Below are 18,963 nucleotides of genomic sequence, written 5' to 3'. Positions count from 1 at the left end.
CCTTGTCAATGTGTAAGAGAAGTGAGAAAAGATGTCCCTGACATGATAGCAATCCTTTGAAGTCTTTCAGAACCATCACATTCTTCCTGTCTGTGTTGCAAATACAGACTCAAAAGGTTCAATCAGACACAGTTTGGGAAGCTGTTTTAGTCTCTGGATGCCTGTTATTGTATCACCGATTGTCATCAAAAATTGCTAAAAATGGTAAAATAGACCAATTCTTTAGAAAGGGGTGGAATCCACAAATATTGATTTGAACAGATAAAGAATTAGGATCATTCTTGTGTAGACAACAGAAGAAAACATTCTAGAAGCCAGATACAAAAGTCTCAGAAACTGATTAGGAAGACAGAATTGGGGACTGATCCATCATCCTACTTTTTCTATCTGCTGGTTTTTAAAGGATATTCTGAGGAGACTACTGCAATACTTGAATATTCTTTGCTGACCACAGTCACCATCCATGTTAAGTTGCTCTTTTTGCTCCAAAGTGTTTCAAAATTTCTTACTATTTTACTTAAAACAGAAAGAAAAATGTGATGCTGCTTTCTGGTATCACATAAGCATCCTGACATTTTATGGTTATTCCCTTTTCTGATAATTACAGTTTTAACTTGTTTCTATATATGGAGGTGCTTTGCAACCTTTTTTAAGATGTGTTTTTGTTCAGTGTTTGTGCAGCTTAGGAGAAAACTTCCAGTGTCTTAGCTGGGTTTTCTGAGTAGCTCTTTGATATGTAGTAGATTTCCATTCAGTGATACTTTTGTTTTCCTTCATTTTTTCTGAATGTTGTGTATTTTGATCCTAACAAAGACTTTTTACATCTGTTGTAGGCTGTGATACTGTCATGTTGTATGAGATTTTGAAGAGATGTTTACTTTCTTGAATTTATTGAATTTCAAACATATTTCACATGTGTTAACCTGCTATATTTTTTTCCCTTCTGTTAATTCATAGGGTTTTGTGATAGAAGCTTGGCAAATGACTTGATGCTCCCCAACAGGACAGTTTTAAGCCAAAGCAGTTCACCTTCGACTTTTATAGACAGCTGGCAAGTGCCAGACACGTTAAAGTATGTCGGAGAAGACAGGCATCAGGAAACTAATTGCTCAGTCATGGACTGCTCAGAGTGCTTAAGAATGGTGTTGAACCAGACCTTCAGCAGCTGTCACCCTTATGTATGTTAACTATTTCAAAGCTTACATTTTGAGAGATCTGCAGTTCAGATATAATTTTGTATACTTGGCAATTTCACTAATGTGAGGCTACATGTAACCATATCTGTTGAATGAGATGTGCATTTTTTTGTGTGTGTGCTTACAGTTGCAAGGTAAAAGTAATTGAAGAGTATGGCTTGGTAGGAGAGTTGAAATAAATAGCTTTCAGAATTTCACCTCTGTTAGTTTTGAAATACTGTATAATTCGTAAATTAGTCACAGGAAATTCAACTGTATCAATAAGATGTAGAAAAATGTAAAAGAAAATAGTTTTAGGATTTAATTAATCCTTAAGCCTTCAGTAATTTAACAAGTCCAAAATTGCAATAGGTAATCTGAGAACCTGCATTCTCAAAGGCTCTAGAGACAGAGTTCCAGCTTGGAGATGTGAGAGGGCGAAACAGACCCTTGAAAGCAAGCCTAAAGCAAATAACAAACTCCTGATGTGCAAATAAATTATCTGTGGTCATATGAGTACATTTACCATTTGACCTTTTGTATATAGCTGATTTTGATTAAGAGGAGACCAAAAATAGGTAAAAATGTAAAGGTAAGAAGGAACAAAATAATTGTTCCCTCTACTAGAAAAACTGTATTACCTCTTACCTTGGCACTTATAAGAGATTAAACTAAGGAGTATAATGTCAATGTTCAGGAAGTCTTGCTGTAAAATACTATTAGATTATATTTGTACACAAATGAAGGCTTACCACGAACCAAGAACTCCTGTCTCCTTTGTAGTGGATATTTCTAAAGGTCAGTCTTTCCTACCTAGCATAGCCTCTATAAAGGTGCCATCTCTTATCTTTTTTCCTTTTGTTAGATTTCACCTGAGCAATTCTGTGATATGTGGGCTCGAGACACTGAGTACATACAAAATCCATGCATTTCACTAGCTGCCTACGTGGCAATGTGCAACAAATTCAATATTTGCATAGAGTGGAGGAGCTCTGATTACTGCCGTAAGTATTCTGCTTGTATTCCCACCTCTGCTGTTCACAGAGACAAAATTTGCCTAATTTAAGGGTTATTATAAGTTGAGAATACCAGTGCTTCTTGAGTCTTCATGTACTTTGATGCTGCTGCAGAAATCTGTGCCTTTGATGATGGGATTAGAGAAATGAAACACTTTTGACATTTGATGGAGTGTAAGGGGTAAAACCTGAGATCTTAGTGTATCCTGGCAGCAGAATTCTCCCACAGTAACAAATGTAAGGCCAAATGGGATCTGTAGCTGGATCACAGCATCTCCTTATGCTGTCCATGATCACCTAGGAAAAGCCCCCTTAAGTGATAACATAAGAAGTGGTCTGTGGTTTTGAGCCAATTTTTAAAAAAAATCTTCAGTTTTTATGGATTTTATTAGCAATAACTCTTAAAAGGAGCTCTTACAAAATATAGCTGTAAAGATGTATTCTGTCCATCGTGAAGGGACTCATCCCACTTATTTTTATACCATTTTCTCTGGCCACTGCAAGTTATTCAGAACACTCTGCGTTCTGAATAACTTGCAGTGGCCAGAGAAAATGGTATTAAAACGCTCTATGATTGATATGTGTAGTATTTGAAAGTGTTTTTGAAGTTTAAATTATTTTGTGTCAACACTGTTGCATGGTTTCTAACTCGGCTGCCAAAATGCAAACTGAAACTTGATGAAAATGTTATTACAAGAAGAAGAGTAGAAGTGCTTGCAGATTCCTTATGTTTTAACTTGTTATGTTGGTAACTGGTCTGTGTTGGTGTTTCAGGCTGGTAGATCCAACCCAACTGGCGAGCCCAGGAAGTTGACAAGAAGACAATAATGTGTTAGGTGTTGCCTCATGCGATTGCAGTTGGAATAATGTCTGATTTATTTGTTTCCTTCCTAGCCTTCCCCTGCTCTGAAAACTTCTCCTACCAGCCTTGCATAGCTGCCTGTGAGGTTCCAGAGAGTTGTGAGAATAAAGAGGTGGCTCCTCTGGACTCAGGCTCCTGCTCAGTGCTGACAGAAGGCTGTGTCTGTGCTGGAGGGACCCTCCTTCACCAGACTCATACTGCTGTCTGTATTCCTGAAGAAAAATGTGGTATATTTGGATGTGATTTTCTTCTTTATTATCTGCAAGTTGGTGCTTAGACACTCCATTATTCATAAGTTGAGTTCTGGTTTGGTGTTGTGTGAGTTTTGAATATTTAATTCATTTGAGAATTCCAGATATTCAGTAAACAGTAAATGTGCAGGTGAGCAAGCAGGGGATGCCCTTGTAATGCAAAATTTTGCTCACTTTCTCTCAGCTGGAGGATGCTCTTCAAAGTCTTTGCTTAAGTTTATGTATTCAATTATTGTAAGCATGTTAGTCTTGGCCAAGCCCTTTTCAACCAAGCCCTTTGCCAACCGTCCAACCTTCTGATACCCATTCAAATGGCATACAGCAGCAGTTAATTACACATTTTGAATAATACATGTGTGTGTCCTGCCAGCATTCATATTTATTTTCATTGCAATTCTGCCTCATCACACCAAATAATGGAACAATTTTTCTCCCTAACAACATGAACCTTAAAAATTCAGTTTATGGTATATCAGACTACTAAAGCAATGTAAATTAATAATAGTTTTGACATTTGTGAAATACAAATGTAACTTCTTTTCAAATTGTTATTTTAAAAATGAAGGATTGGATTGGGATTTTAAGTAACTGGCCTTGCAATGGAGAGACAAAACAAATTTGAGGTCTGGATCTTCTGGAAGGTGTTGAGTGTCTTGATTTCCTGTATAAACTCAGTCACAGACTGTCTCCTCATTCATTTTTTTTTTGTGGGGTGATGGATACAATCAAGCCTTTAAAACTCTGGGGTTTTTTATGCTTCATAGATCCACATCCTCTATGGAAAAAATGGTGATCAAAATTGGAATTTAAAAGGAATTACCTCTGTTTTCTGTTCTTCTGACATAGCTTGTACAGACAGCTCAGGAGAACCTCATGCTGTGGGTGAGATCTGGAGAACTTCTTTGAGTGGATGCTGTATGCAAAAGTGTGTTGACAGTGAGACCATAATTCCAGTGGAGCACAACTGTTCAGAGAGCCACAGTTTGGAGTGTCAGCGATTTGCAGAAGTGGCCTTGCTTGTTCCTGATGATCAGACATGCTGTCCTCAGAAGATCTGTAGTAAGTATTCCTCCATGGTTGTGAATACTGCCCACTGGAAAAGTCCTTTCTCTGAGGTTTGCTTTCCTGCTACACATGCTACTTTTGAAGAAAATGGAAATTACCTTGGTTTGAATTTACAGATGATGTAGAGAATTGTAGAAGCTGTTTGGCTCAATATCCAGTAGGTTTCGGGGTATAAGCAGAGGATAGGAGGAGGACTGAAATAGCTCTGTTTATTTGAATATGAATTGTGTTTCCCTCAAGTTTAGAGATTATTGTTTTATTTTTAATATCCAAATACAACCAAATTATCTGGATAATTCTAAGGAAAAATAAATCAGATGATTGTTTATCTAATTCTTAAAGTGAGAGGTAAAAATTATAGAAAATCTTTTTTTTTTTCACTTAATTCTTGCTTACCTTAAAAAGTTTCAAAATGAAGCTGCAAGGAATTTTTATGTTTTGACCACCTGGTATGGTGTTGCAGTGAGTTTTCTAGAGGAGGTTTGTTTTTTTAATTCTTACAGTGACTCAGCTTTAGTTTAAGGTTGCCTCCATGGAGGGTGTTGGTAATGATGAGCACTTCTGAATCCTGTCTCATGGGAGTTTTTTGTGTTTTATCATATGTCTATAATTCGGAGTTTTGTTTGCCACTGCTCTACTCAACCTATAAATGCATAGTTTATGCATATCTTTTTTTCCTTTATGTGACAGTTTGTAATCAGAGTCTCTGTGAACTCCTAATCCCTGAGTGTAGCAGCTTGGAGAAGTTGGTCACCTACTACAGTGAAGAATCCTGCTGTCCCAGCTATGTTTGTGGTACGTTTCTTTTGAAAGGTAAAGAATTGCACTCTGCAAAAGACATTCATTAAACTAAATAGATCAACTCAGAAGGAAAATGGCAGTGTAGATACCATTGTTAGTATGGCCATTTATAAAATTCACTTTTGTCTATAGCTCAGGGGTTGGTCTGTGCCTCAGTTTGAGCAGATGTGTTGCAATCTTGTTTTAAATGATCAGGCAAAATCTTGGGATACAAGGTAAAATCTTTTCTAGAGCTTGTAGTACCTTTCTACTCCATGCTGCCTTTCTTTGGGAGCACAACAAAGGAGGAATGCTGAGCTTCATCAAAGGAATATATCTGTTGCCCTTTTTTCAGAATGTGATCCAGGAAAATGTGAGCCTCTGGAGCAGATACCAAGCTGTCAAGATGATCAAACACTAATTGCTGCTCGGGTGGAGAATACCTGCTGCATTTCCTATATATGTGGTACAGTAGCCTGACTGGTTGAGATTATGAATGTGGTTTTGCATATGCAATTATGTCTATTATTATCTTGCCAGTTAGGACTCCTTGTATTTCCTTTAGGTCTCTCAACATAGTAAGGCTTGAAAGTAGTTAAAAATTGGCATTAGTTTTCTAAAATATGCCAACAACCTAAAATTAGTTAAATTAATGTTCTAAAAGTGCCAACAACCATCAAGAGTCACAGAACAGCTTTGTGCAACTGAGTAGTATTCCTTGTTGGTCAAGTAAAGGAGTTGTGGTGGATGAAGGAATTCAGGGATTTTGAGATTGTCCATATGCAGTGTGAACTTATTTAGATACACAAATATTTTATCTGAAAGAAGACTGAAGTGATATAAGCTTTTATTCCCTATATCCTGCTGTCTCAGCTGTGGCCCATCTTAATTGATGACAAATATCTCATATCAGAGTATTATGCATATTTATTATTATTTATTATTATTTAGTCTTTTGGATTTTAGCCTTTCATGACTTAATTCAATAATAAAATGGCACTTCTGCCATTAGTGTATGAGCTCAATCTTACCATGCAGTTGTTTTCTGTTTGATAATAATTTGATAATGAGGTGCTGTTGAGTTTATTTTAATTTTGAACAGATATCTAGGAAGGGAAGTACCTTCCACGTGAAAAAAATTGAGTGTTAATTGGAAATGTGAATTACAATTCTGTTATTTATAGTAATCAGATTGCTTTGATCATATATTAGCAATGGGCAGCATTTGGCTCTTCTCACTATCTGCAGGGTCCCCTTTTGACTCTTTTTTGATAAAATGAGTCTTTGCACTGTACATATTGAAAAGTCCCTGTTGTAGCTATCATGTGTTCAAGTGGGATGATAACATTGGGATCATGGGGGATGCATTTTGTTGAGGATTGAAGATTCCTTCAAAAAACAACAGCATGACTTCATAGGAGAGAAGACCTAGCAAAATTTTTCATAATAGGAGAAGGAGGAAAAATCATGTTAGCTCACAAAAAATGTATTGATTCTTTATAGCAGAGAAGCAAGGAAAGAGAGACAAGCTGCACTGAAAATTAGCCTTTTGTATAGGGTCTACAAGCAGTGAATGCAGAGCACCTCTGCTCTCTTTTATATGGGACAAGCTTACAGCAAATTTACTAGGCAGTAGTAAAATTTCTTCCAATGTTTTAGATTTAAATAATTATTTTTCCAGCATGTGGGGCTTGCTCGGATCAAATTCCCAAATGTCAAGAAGGAGAAGTTCTCATTGTGGATGGCAACACTACTGACAGGTGTTGCCCTACATACCAGTGCAGTAAGTTTGACTTGATTTTAATATTTTAAATAACAGACAACATGGGAAATTTTGTGGTTTTTCAGTGTCAAAGTGGTGGATTAGAGGTACAGCTTCACTTGCTGTAAGAGCAAGCTATCATCTGTAATCCTGAACAAATAATCTTTACTTGTAAAACTAAACATGTGTGCAAAACATTTTCTGGTATCTGTATCATGAAATATCCAGATTTTAATAATTTTAAAATTCCAGAGTTTGAAGTCTGAAACTATAAGTGAGTAGTCTCAGACCTCAAATTCTGGATATATAAAAATATTTAAATACTTGTCTAGAGTATTCTGTATTCCATACTCTTATCAATCGATATCTAACAGTCAAATATTTATTATTAGTCTTGTAAACAAAGATGTTATTCAAATGTATTTATTGTAAGTCATTTACTATATCTTGATTAATATTTCCACTCATCTAAAAAACACAGCATTGTGTTTATTGTTCTTTCCTTCCTTTGATTTTAGTCTGTGAGATACATCGTTGTCCTGAATTCAGATGCATGCTGGGCATGTCTCTGGTGGAAGTGTGGAGCCCAGAGAAGTGCTGCCCCTTCCGGACATGTGGTAAAATCACTGATTTTCACTAAAGCTGCCTTAAATAATGAGAGGTGACAACAGCTTTGGCCCCTTGGTTTCAGCCAACTACACCATTGTGGACTGCTCATGAGCAAATGATACAGAAAAGTCATTTCATGCTGCAGAACTTCCTAATCTGCCTCTTTTGCTTTTCTTGCATCCCACAGAATCTGTCTGTCCAAAGTGGGTTGTTTACCATCTTGAAAGTGGTGTAAGAGTTACTGTATTGGGTTTGCTGACTTTTATATCTGGAATTTTTATTCTCTCTGTTGCTCTGTTGTAAGCAAATGACATATAAATTGCTAACCTACTGTTTCTGACATTGTATTTTGTTTCAGAATGTGCCTGTGAAACAATTCCCAAACCTCAGTGCAAACTGGTATGAAATTTATCTTGTCACTAGTCTCCTAATAATTCCTGAATGAATCTCTTTTTTAGTATCTGATTAATAGTTTTATCAGTGAAATAGGAAATGGCACAGCATCACCTCTTTTTAAAAAAACTACTTTAGAGTTATTTTTGAACAGTTACAGTTTTAAGAAGCCACGTAATCTAAATGTCTTGCAGAATAAAATTACTTTACAACCCTGATATTTCCAAAGCTTTATGCATTTGATCTGTTACCTTATGAATAAAGCTCTGAAATTACTATCAGCTCTGATATTTCCAGAGCTTTTTATTACCATATTCTGCCCCAATATATTGGTAGAGTAGGACTGCTTTCATGTACACAGGATAAGTCAGGATAAAGTTTTGAGTTTCAAGTGTTGAACTAAATGCTTTCAAGCATCATAATTAATATTATTTGTTATGGTGAATATGTTAACATACATCAGGCACTCGAGCTGCTAAGCAGAACCTTCAAGAGATACTGCTACCCAAATTCTGCAGGAAAGTTGTTTAAAAGAAAAAGATCATATAAGTAAGAAAAGCCACTATTGTTTCATGCATATTTTTTTCCTGTTTTTATACCTGTAGGGACAGAAACTTCAGATAGATGAACTGTTTCAGAACAGTACAGAAAATGTCTGTAACTGTGTGATGTACAAATGTGGTAAGTCAGAAAATAATTTAATTCAAAGAAATAGCCTTTCAAGTTGCTAAGGGAAATTAGGAATTAAAAATCAGGCATCCACTTTGAGCATGGCGCTGAAGAGGACAGGATTAGTTTACTTAATTCACAAATAGTGTTAATTCTCCTCTGTGTCCTCGGTAATTAGTGGGCAGAAATAGACATTTCTTAGGTACATTTCTTATCCTGAAGTAGTTTTACAAAATAAAACAGTTGAAGAAGCCTGCACTGTCATGTGGGGGCAGCTAATAGAATACTATATATTTCGTTTTCATGTATAGCTATATTTGAAAAAATTGGGTGACTGCAGTGGAACATTAGATTACTGTTAATGATTTCTTTGAAAACGTGGCCCATAATTCTGAAACAGCTAGGGTAACTTTTTTACATTCCTGTTTTACTGTTTGAAATGTTTTTAGTGGAGTTTTGATGCCAAGCTGGTTGTCCTGAGAAGGCTGTTTGTGTTTTCTTGCAGTGAGAGACAAAGTCTGCCTGAGTAATGAGAGAGGTGTGCTGCTTCCTGGGCAGAGGATCGTGGAGCACAGTGCAGATGGCATTTGCCATATTTCCTATTGTACAAATGTGGTTGATCCCTCCACTAAATACTACAAAATAAACACATCTTCCATAGACTGTGCTGTCAAATGCAAAGCTGTAAGGAATTCAGAAATTTAAACCTGTATATTGTGGCTGTTGGCCTGAATTACTTTGTGAGGGGTTTTGTTGAGCAGATGAGTCATAGAGGAAGTTGGAAAGAGTAATTAGGATATCTCCCTCTAATGATATGCTGTCACAATTCTGATGGAAGTTTGAAAATCTCCCTTTCTCCACTGTTTTCTCTGCTGCATAAATCTTACACACATTAAAGTACATAGTGAATGCATCCTTGGATTAATGGCATGCTGCCTCCTTGCATCCCTGCAGAGCTTCAGCTGAATTATGTGCAAACTGGTACAAATTCCTGGCAGACATTAGCTGAATAAGAATCAGAAAGAGAATAATTATGAATAGAAGAATAATTCTAAATGCAGTGAAAACAGCTTTATAAAATAAGCAAAAGTTACATTGTTTTTTTACAAGATATAATGCATTACCATGGGAATATTATACAGAATTGTTTTCTGATTTTATAATTACTTAATGGTTAATGTGTAAAAAGTTAAGATTTCAGTGGTTCTTGAAGTAAGCTGTCACATTTGAAAATGGTAAAAGATCAGTTAATTCTCTCAGATTTGGAACTCCTTCCCTTTTACTTCAAGTAAGACCAAATGTATTTTATAAAAGCCTCATGGATGTGCAGTGCCAATAAAAGCTATGTGGGTTTGGAAGTTATTTTAAAAATATCCCTAAAATCAAATACCTGAAAAAAATTTGTCTGTTACAGTAGTAAAACACTGATCTGCAAAATTCTTTCATACAAGGAGTAATCTATTTAATTTTGGCAGAACCAAGTCTATCAGCCTCCAAAAGATTTAACCACTTGCTGTGGTAGCTGCAAGAACTTGTCTTGTCTCCACACTTTCAGCAATGGCACAGTTGCCAGTTTTAAGGTGAGTTTGCATATTTTATTCTCTCAAAATATTTAGAAGTAAGCAAAAAATTATGAAATATTGTACATATCTTGCCATAAAAATGAGCAGAAAAGAGCTTTATTTGTCCAAATACTTGGAATAGTTTTGCATGTATACAATATTAATTTCTTGGGGACTCAACCATAAAACTGTCAACAAAAATTAAAGGATTCTGATATATATGAGAGAATTACAATCAACTAGACTATTTTAGGACCCGCGTAAAATTATGTATTTTTTACTGGCCTTAAACAGAATATGCATCTAAATCATATTTTGCTGTATTACTCTTGATTCAAGTGAGATCTCATTCAATGAAATTTTAAAATTAATACTTAAAATACTGTTTTTGCTGAGTAAAGTTTCTGTTTTAAAATTTTTGCCAGCCTGGCGCTGTTTGGATTTCAAACTGCATCAGATATGAATGCACCAACACAGCAATAGGACCAGTTCTGGTGTCCTCTGCAGTGGGATGCCCACCCTTCAATGAAACTGAATGTGTGAAGGTCAGTGTACAAGACAGTTTCATTCTAGCTGTGATTTATGTTTGCATGATAAGATTTATTTTCATGACAAAAGATGCTTTTTCCTCAAGAAGGGAGAAATTATTAATTTTGGTAGTGTGTGTATTTTTTCCCAGACATTTAGAGGTAAAAGGTATAACCACACACCAGACTACTGTGTCACCAAGCTGCTGTGTTACACAGCTAGACATACCTCTTCTGATTCTTAGAATATTTTTTTCTAATTGGGGTTTGTAATATCAAGCAAGTCTTCATAGAACTGTCTCAACTTGGATGCTTTTCTGGGCTGGACCTCCCCATTCTAACATTTTCTGTGTATAGCAATGTGATTCAGCATAATGATCAAAAACACTTAAAAAAAGGGGCAAGATTGTCTGAAAATCAGGAATATCTTTTCTACAGTGGCATATGAAGTTTTATGAACTAGTTTTGGAGCAAGAACAAAAAATTCTATATGAATTTTCAAAATGAGATTATACTAAGTGCCAGGGAATGAAGGCAAGGAGAATTTTCTTACTGCTCTCTGTAGTTCTACATTTACAAGTGGGTAGAAAGATGCTCTCTTTGGTGAATGATGTTGCACTAGCAGGGCGCAGTCCTGCAAGAACTGAGTGGCTGTAGCTCTTCCTCAAAAACAGCAGTGGGCTGGTTCCTCAGAACTATCAGAATGTGCATTTGTCTGCAATGATGCAGAGCTTTATCTGAAATATATTTCTAATAGTGCAGATACATGGGAATGAAAGCATTAAAAAAATCAAGTTTTTCCTCTTCATTTTATCTTTTGGTCAGGTTGGAGGTTATATTGTGCCATTCTTAGAAGGATGCTGCAAAACATGTAAGTGATTATTGACAATTTCTGCCTCACAAGTCTCTGATCTGTTACCTTATGAATAAAGTGGATTATTTTCCATATGAAAGCTTGATTCACATCTCAAGGGCGGTGCTTTCCCCAGGTTTACTCATGTAAATAACACTGAAAATAGTGGAGTTAAATCAAAAGAAAACACTTTAACATGGAAACGTTTACTCCACTGATAACGATTGTAGCTTGTCAGCTCACTGAAATTCCTACCTTGAGGATTTTTTTTGTTCTTGTGTAAAACTCCTCAAAAATTTAGGTACTGCATATAGTAAAGTAAAAGGTACTGTATTTGAGAAGGCACCTTAAACAGTGCTTCAACTACAAGAATATCTTCATATTTTGTAGAAATGAAGATTGATCTATGTTGTTTGTAAGTTCATTTTGTAACTAATGAATATAGGAATTAACAGTTACAAAGCCTTCAGGCAGTATCTTTTAAAAGATTCTACAATGTTAAAATTCCCCTTTCTTGATTATCTGTGTGAGCTAATAAAGATTCTCTGGGGAAAAAAAAACAGAAAAAATATCTCTACAGAATATGTTTGGAAGATATTATGTCTTAATAGACATCAAGAAAATATAAATACTTTTTTTCTTAACACATTGGTACATAGCTGAAACATTTTGGTTGATCTCATGAAGGCCTTAGGCTGAAGTTTGATAGCATTAGAAGCAACTGAAAAGGAGATTTTTACACTGTAAAAAGTAGTATTAGTATATAATAATATTTAAAAATGAAAACTATCTGACTTAATTTGCATAAGTGGCTGGAATAGTGACCTGAAAGTGTAGGAGAGAGCTGGAAAAAAGTGCAGGTATTTCCTGCTGGGTGGGATGGAGCTTGCACAGCTCTGACTACCTGACATGGTACCATGTGCACAGTCACTGCAGTGGGTTATGTGCTGCTGGCTGGGAGGTGCCTTTTGGTGTTACTGACTTGTGTTACATTTTGTGGCAAAAAGTTTATGGAAACTGTGCAAGATTTACCTAGGTTTATATTTTTCTCTGCTCCCACCATAGGGGCATGATAATATCCAGTTTTCTTCCTTTGGTGGACCTGTATTTCAAGCACTTGGCCTACCTAGTTCTGTGGAAAATTCTCCACAGGCACTCTGAGATCAGTTTTTGATTATCAGACATTGCCCTTCAGTGCCCTAGCAGCCAAATAAATCAGCTTCTGAACAAATTAGTAGGGCAGTTAAATATGCATTAAGCTGCTTTTCAACAGGGCACAAGATCTTGCTGCTGTGCTTAGAGAAAAATTTTAACCACGCTCCTTAACTGTTAAAGACAAAAGTAAATTAACCTGGGGCATGCCTCACAAGGTAAAATTCAACCCTTGTAGAAACCAGTGACTTCTGAGATGCATTCCCAAGTACGTTCCTAGAGGTTTGATACCACACGTGTTCGTGCACAACACAGAACCTCTGTGAATCATGTAGTTCGTTCTGACTCCAGGCAAACTGCTATGAGAGCTGTCAGTCAGTTCTAATTGTGGGAGAGGTTTTATGAGAAGGATTATCAGTGTTTTGTTTTCTTTTGAAGTACTTTGCCATCAGACACAATCGTGACTTTCAATTCTAATTTTAATTGGTCTTGAAAATTAAGAGCCAGGAGCTCCATCAAATCTTAGAGAAGAAATATGCTATTTCTCTGTTGTAGCCCCAAAGGACATACTGGACTCAGGATACCAGATTGGCTTGGTTATACCAAGGCAGACCAGATCCTTCCTGGTTTAAACATGAGGTTAACAATGCAAGTCATGCCTGGATGTGGTACTTCCCTGCCTGAGCAGAGAAGCAGGACCAGATGACCTCCAGAGGTCTCTTCCAGCCTCAGCCATTCTGTGATCCTGTCATATACAGACATTTTAAATTTGAATTCTGTTTGCCAAAATCCAGTAACTCCCAAATGTTTTCATACTACCAGAAATCCTCTGTAACACGTGCTCTGTTCAATGTGTAATATTCCCACCAGGTTCTTCAGTGTCAGTGCTCCTCCCATTCCTTGTTAGCCCAGTCACTCCTACAGCCTATGTTGGCTGTCACACAGGTACCTTTTCCTGAAATAAGTAGGACCAACCCAAACAGCATCATTGTTGATTTCCAACAATGTACTCCCTGATAGGAGTGTCAGACCTCTTGTTACCCAATTCTTGCCAAAGCTGCAGTGTAGCACAGCTGCTCATGGTTGTTCAGAGTGGCTCCCATTTTGGTTTGTTTTTCACTTTGCACTGTGTGGGCGGTGCATTGTTGTCAGCCAACAATGTACTGTTGGTAGTGAGCACTTGCATAGTCTTTAGCTTGCTGCATGTGTGAAATTGCTGTGTTTTAAAGAGTAAACTAATTCCATCATGTTTACAGTGCACTAGAACATAGAGACTAATTGCTTTGCTTGTTAAAGCTTGTTATGTCAGCCACATTTTTGCAGATGATGTAGAAACAGTTTTGCTTCCAGTGCCATGTACAGTAGAAGCAAGTAATTGTTTTCCCATCCATGGTTAGGACAATGTACTGAAAACAGCAAGCCTCTGCTTAGCCCATGAAAATTGGAGATTATCTTTGTTCTTTTTCATAAAGCATGTTAATTCTTTGAATTGTAACATGCTTGTTTTGGCATTTATTTTTTTGTGAAAACAACCCTCCATATCTGTAAGTGAAATTATGTTGACTGTAATTTTGTACACCACTGAGTGATACATCCTACATTAAACTACACCTCTGACTCCAGGACTACTAAATTAAAATCTGTATTTCTCTTTCATATAGCTGTCACTTTAAGTGACCACAGTGTTATGAGTCAACCCAAAAACCAAGCAAGGATTTTCAACCATACAGATGGTGCAAAATAATCTAATTATATTATGACATATATAAAATGCTCCTGTGTTTTGCTCCCATGTTCATGTAAATGTATATTTGTTGTAAAACTCATTTTATAAAAGCATTGGATTTTAAAATACATGCATGGAAATACATTCTATATTTATTTTGTATGAGATATGATGTACTTTCACCATAGCCTGGATGAAGTCATAGTCACAGCTGCACTGAATTCTCCACCCTACACACCATGTATAATGTAAAAGAAGAAAGAACCATGAAAAGAACTGTGAAAAACACAAAATAACGGTGAGTTGGGGTTTTTAAAAAACAATTTATTTTTTTATTTTTCTCAATTTACTTTTTCCCTAAGCAAACATAATTTATTGACAGTCAAGCAGTAGCCAGGCATTTGTCTGTAGGCTTTTATTTATTTCCAAGAAGATTTATTGCTCTCCTTTCTGTCATGTTGTAGAAAATTCTGCTATGTCTAGAAAGAGTACCAGGCTTACATAATTAAAAAAAGGAAAGAAAACCCCCAAACAAAAAAAAAATCTCAATAAAAACCCCCAAGGAAACAACATTTAAAATCTGTTTCTCTAGGAAGCAGTATTACTAGTTTGACAGTGATTGGAGCAGGGAGCTGGATATTGTGCATCAAGAAGTAAATTGTGTCACAGTTCAATATTGGGTATTATTCAAAGCCATAAATCCTTTATCACCCTTGCTTTTCTGGAGCTAACAGTATTTCCCTTTTGTCAACATTTCTGGATTTCTTGGCTCAAAGAAAACGCAGCTCTGTAAGGGGAGAATCATTGTGGGGCTGCATCATGGCATGTAAAATCTGGTGTGAAACAGTGGAAAACTCTTCTAATGGAATGGGCTGTTTGTTCTCTTGCAGATCTGCAACAAGATGGGGTTTATCAGCACAGAGAGGGTCCTCCTCAGAAGATAATGTTCTTCCTGTTCCCTCACAACAGAAATTTACACTGAACATCTTTGTTTTGCTTCTTGGCATTCCTTTGTTAAATTAAATTTAACTCCTCATTTAATTTTGTGATTTCTTGTGATCTCTTTTATTTGATCCATGTGCCTCATACGAGAAAAGTTGTGGAAATAATGTTAATGAAAATTAAAATAAAAGTTTCATTTCTTCAGCTGTGTTCTTTGATTTAATAAAAACATACAGAAATGTGAAGTCCCCCTGAAGCCCTGTTCTTCATCAGGTTCTGTTATGTATTCTGTTATGTATTTATTTTAAATTCTGTTTATACTTTGTTTATGCCACCGGAATGCAAGTGCTGCTATTAAAGTTTGTTGTATTTATTTCATAGAAAATATACTTTAATTTATTAACAAATTTACCTTTTGATAATGATACCATTTGGTATCATTAACAAGTTAGAATAATTAGCAAGTCTTCTCACAGAGAATTCAATCAATTTTACAAAAATGTTTAAAAACAGTAGACTTACTCATAAAAGGCTACTGAGTGAAGAATAAACCATTTATAGTAGTTATTAAAGATAAAAAGAGATACATTAATGAATGAAATAATCTTAAAAGTGATTCAATGTGCATCTAATGTTGCTTAACCAAAGATGTGTATGTGCAGTGATGTACTGGCTGTTTTCTTCTCTGTGTCTCTTGAACCCATTAAATGGTGAGGCATGTTCTTGTCTCTGTGATGCTAGAAATATGAGCTGATATTTTTAAATCTATGCCCATTTTGCAGGTAAGGAAGATGGTAAATTCTGTAAGAAGGTGACTGTCAGGATGACCATCCGCAAGAATGACTGCAGGAGTAACACACCAGTAAGTCAATAGCCATTGTGGCTTCTCTCAGCAGGGGAGAAAAATTTTGAGATATTAAAAAGAAGGAAGAAAGTGAACTCGGATTCCACAAAGCCATTGTCTCCATCTGTGTTTCAGAAGCAGAGGTTCCTGTGTTTCACAGAGCTGTTTTAATGCTTTCCTACATTCTCAGCAGTCATCTTCTCAATAATAAAAAAGAAGGCTGTTATTTTTTTGCGTACATTTAGGTGCATGCTGATTTAGTCTTATTTCACCCTGTGCTGCAATTATTCTATGCAAATTAACTATTATAACTGAACTTTGCCCTGATATTCTACAGCTAAAACGGCTGCAGATGTGTGTAATTTCTCATCTGCCCAGGGACGGTGTTTAAATGCCAGCTTCATGAAGAAAGGAATCTAGGTCCTGAAAGCTGTTTTTTAGGCAGCAGCATGAGCACAATGTGAAATGTGAAGGAAGAATGAGGCACTATCTGTGTGTCTATCAAAGGATTTAGTGTTGGAGGACACCAACCATGTCCTGCTGAGCAGTGAGGCTGAGAGCAGCAGCAAGGGTGCAGACAAATGTCTCGTGTGAGATGTGTAAGAGCGTCTGGAAAAGCTGTAATAAAAGAGAGTAGGGAAACAGCTGTAGCCTCTAAAATGACTCCAAGAGTACATTTAGTAGAGTAAGCTGTTGAGCAGCCAGGAAATTTATTCTCAGTCTTTCATTGAACAGAAACACAAATCCTGACTATTAAATTTGAAAAAAAATTATCAGGTTCTTAAGCCTATTTGTCTTACAGTCAATATTACACATTTGGTATCATTAGTAGTAATTCCCCTCGGCTTTCCAAAGGATTGGTTCTTTTATTCCTCCTTGCTGATACCCAGTATAGCAACATTGCACCAGCGTATCACTGAAATGAATACTGTAGGGAGCTGTGGAAAGAACATTTGGTGCTGTGTTCAAGCCAAGGTTGTTATGAATAGTTTAAAATTCAAAACTGAAATTGCTTCTTTGTGTCTGTTAAAATAGTGCAAATTTGTTACTGAAATTTACAGAAAAATCATAATTAACATCAGTAATATTGACATTGAGACCTGTCTGGGCAGTGTACTTCAGAGGTTATTTCCAGACGTAGTGGGATTTTTCTAAAGTGGGGAGAGGAAATACATCCACATTTCTCACTGCTTTGCTATTGGCTTTGGGTGCCTGATGCCCTCAGAACTCCTTGAGAACCCCTAAGTCCCTTTTGTTAATTTCTGCCTGTGTGTGTTGCCAGGTGAACATCGTTTCGTGTGACGGGAAGTGCCCCTCTGCCAGCATTTACAACTACAACATCAACACCTACGCTCGCTTCTGCAAGTGCTGCAGGGAGCTGGGGCTGCAGAGGAGGACTGTGCAGCTCTACTGCACCAGCAACTCAACCTGGGTCAGCTACTCCATCCAAGAGCCCACAGAATGCTCTTGCCAATGGTCTTAAAAAAAAAAAAGAAATAAAACAGCAAGCCCAGCTGTTCGCAGAGTAATTTTATAGTAGTTTATCTATTAAAACCATAATAGTCAATCCTCTGAATTTCACCCGTTTACTGCAAAAGACCACAAATACATTTGGATTCTCCTAAATTTCTGAAAAGTGGCTTTGCATCATTTGTGTTGTGATTTGTCTTCATTCACAGGGATTTTTTAAAGGCTCTTGTGTTATGTGCCAACATAAAAGGTGATTTACATTAGTGACATCTAAGGAGAAAGAGCACCATCTGTTTTGTTCTGGAAGGTTGATCCACACTTTGTCAAGCCCCCATTCCAGTTTTACATCACTGCCCAACTTGCCTGGCAGCAGGTCACTGTTTTGAAAGCATTGTAATTGTGCAAGTATGTTTAGTGTCTATTAAGAAAAATTCTTTGGACAACATGAGAACAATTTTCAGTTTAAATCATATTCCTGTTGCTATGTAGAGCATGTAAAAGAAATTCAATGTAGGGTTTATTTTTTTTTTTTTTAGTCAGGGAAACATTATTCATACCGATAACTGTATGTAACATTCCCTGTGAATCATTTCAGTTTTTCTAGTGTATTTTATATTGTAGTGAAAAGCATTATGGCAAGCATGTGTTTATGGAACAGATCTGCTGTCTTTAGGCTATCTAGATTAGCCATTAGTCACTTTATCATTCTGCTAAACAATATGACATAAACTGAAAATACAGATTGAAAAATGAAAACCATTTTCTATTCCTTTGTATAGATATAACTTAAATGAAAACTTTCATCTTATAAAATGAAACATACTTAAATTGTCTCTTTAGGAGAATGAACATTGTTTAACATTTTAAAGATGTGAAAGTTCATTAGGAAAAAGAAAAATGAGGATTATATGTATCTGCCTCAAAGGAAAACAAAATTGAAAATCTTTTTCACCTGTATAGTAGATGCAACTTCTTATGTAAGTGCTTGAAATTCAAAATGTACAATTGTAAGGTTTGAGATTTCAAAAGCAATTTTTATGAACTTGAAAAATTAATTTTTTTTGTAATGAACTGATTTTTTTCTTTAAGTTGATGTTACTATTCTGTTCTTCTTTAACAAATGCCACTGATATCAAGCAAAAATGCAGTAGCTTTTGTTTTGTAGATTAAAATCGTAGATAGAATGCAGTGATACACTTGAAATCTCAGTAAATAGATCTCAGCACCCCTCTTTGGAAGCTGCTTGTCTGCAGTAAATGCAAAGAAGAATGCATTGTTAAAATCAATCGTGAACATTTTTGATAT

The 18,963-nt window shown here is 36.2% G+C and overlaps 1 protein-coding gene across 1 annotated transcript in view; it reads left to right on the top strand.

The window, feature by feature from the left end:
- OTOG (otogelin) overlaps positions 1 to 17,671 on the top strand; it is an 89,799-nt gene extending 72,128 nt beyond the window's left edge. The window contains exons 40-55 of the mRNA XM_021525661.1: positions 958 to 1,178; positions 2,041 to 2,179; positions 3,086 to 3,280; positions 4,151 to 4,363; positions 5,060 to 5,164; positions 5,505 to 5,615; positions 6,831 to 6,932; positions 7,430 to 7,528; positions 7,879 to 7,919; positions 8,519 to 8,594; positions 9,088 to 9,266; positions 10,058 to 10,162; positions 10,570 to 10,689; positions 11,497 to 11,542; positions 16,127 to 16,206; positions 17,471 to 17,671. Coding sequence (XP_021381336.1) covers positions 958 to 1,178; positions 2,041 to 2,179; positions 3,086 to 3,280; positions 4,151 to 4,363; positions 5,060 to 5,164; positions 5,505 to 5,615; positions 6,831 to 6,932; positions 7,430 to 7,528; positions 7,879 to 7,919; positions 8,519 to 8,594; positions 9,088 to 9,266; positions 10,058 to 10,162; positions 10,570 to 10,689; positions 11,497 to 11,542; positions 16,127 to 16,206; positions 17,471 to 17,671 — 2,033 coding nt within the window. The remainder of the gene's footprint in view (positions 1 to 957; positions 1,179 to 2,040; positions 2,180 to 3,085; positions 3,281 to 4,150; positions 4,364 to 5,059; positions 5,165 to 5,504; positions 5,616 to 6,830; positions 6,933 to 7,429; positions 7,529 to 7,878; positions 7,920 to 8,518; positions 8,595 to 9,087; positions 9,267 to 10,057; positions 10,163 to 10,569; positions 10,690 to 11,496; positions 11,543 to 16,126; positions 16,207 to 17,470) is intronic.
- Positions 17,672 to 18,963: the final 1,292 nt, after the last annotated feature.

The sequence above is a fragment of the Lonchura striata genome, chromosome 6 (assembly GCF_046129695.1).
Source record: "Lonchura striata isolate bLonStr1 chromosome 6, bLonStr1.mat, whole genome shotgun sequence".
NCBI lineage: Eukaryota > Metazoa > Chordata > Aves > Passeriformes > Estrildidae > Lonchura > Lonchura striata.
This window is presented reverse-complemented; position numbering and strand designations above follow the sequence as displayed.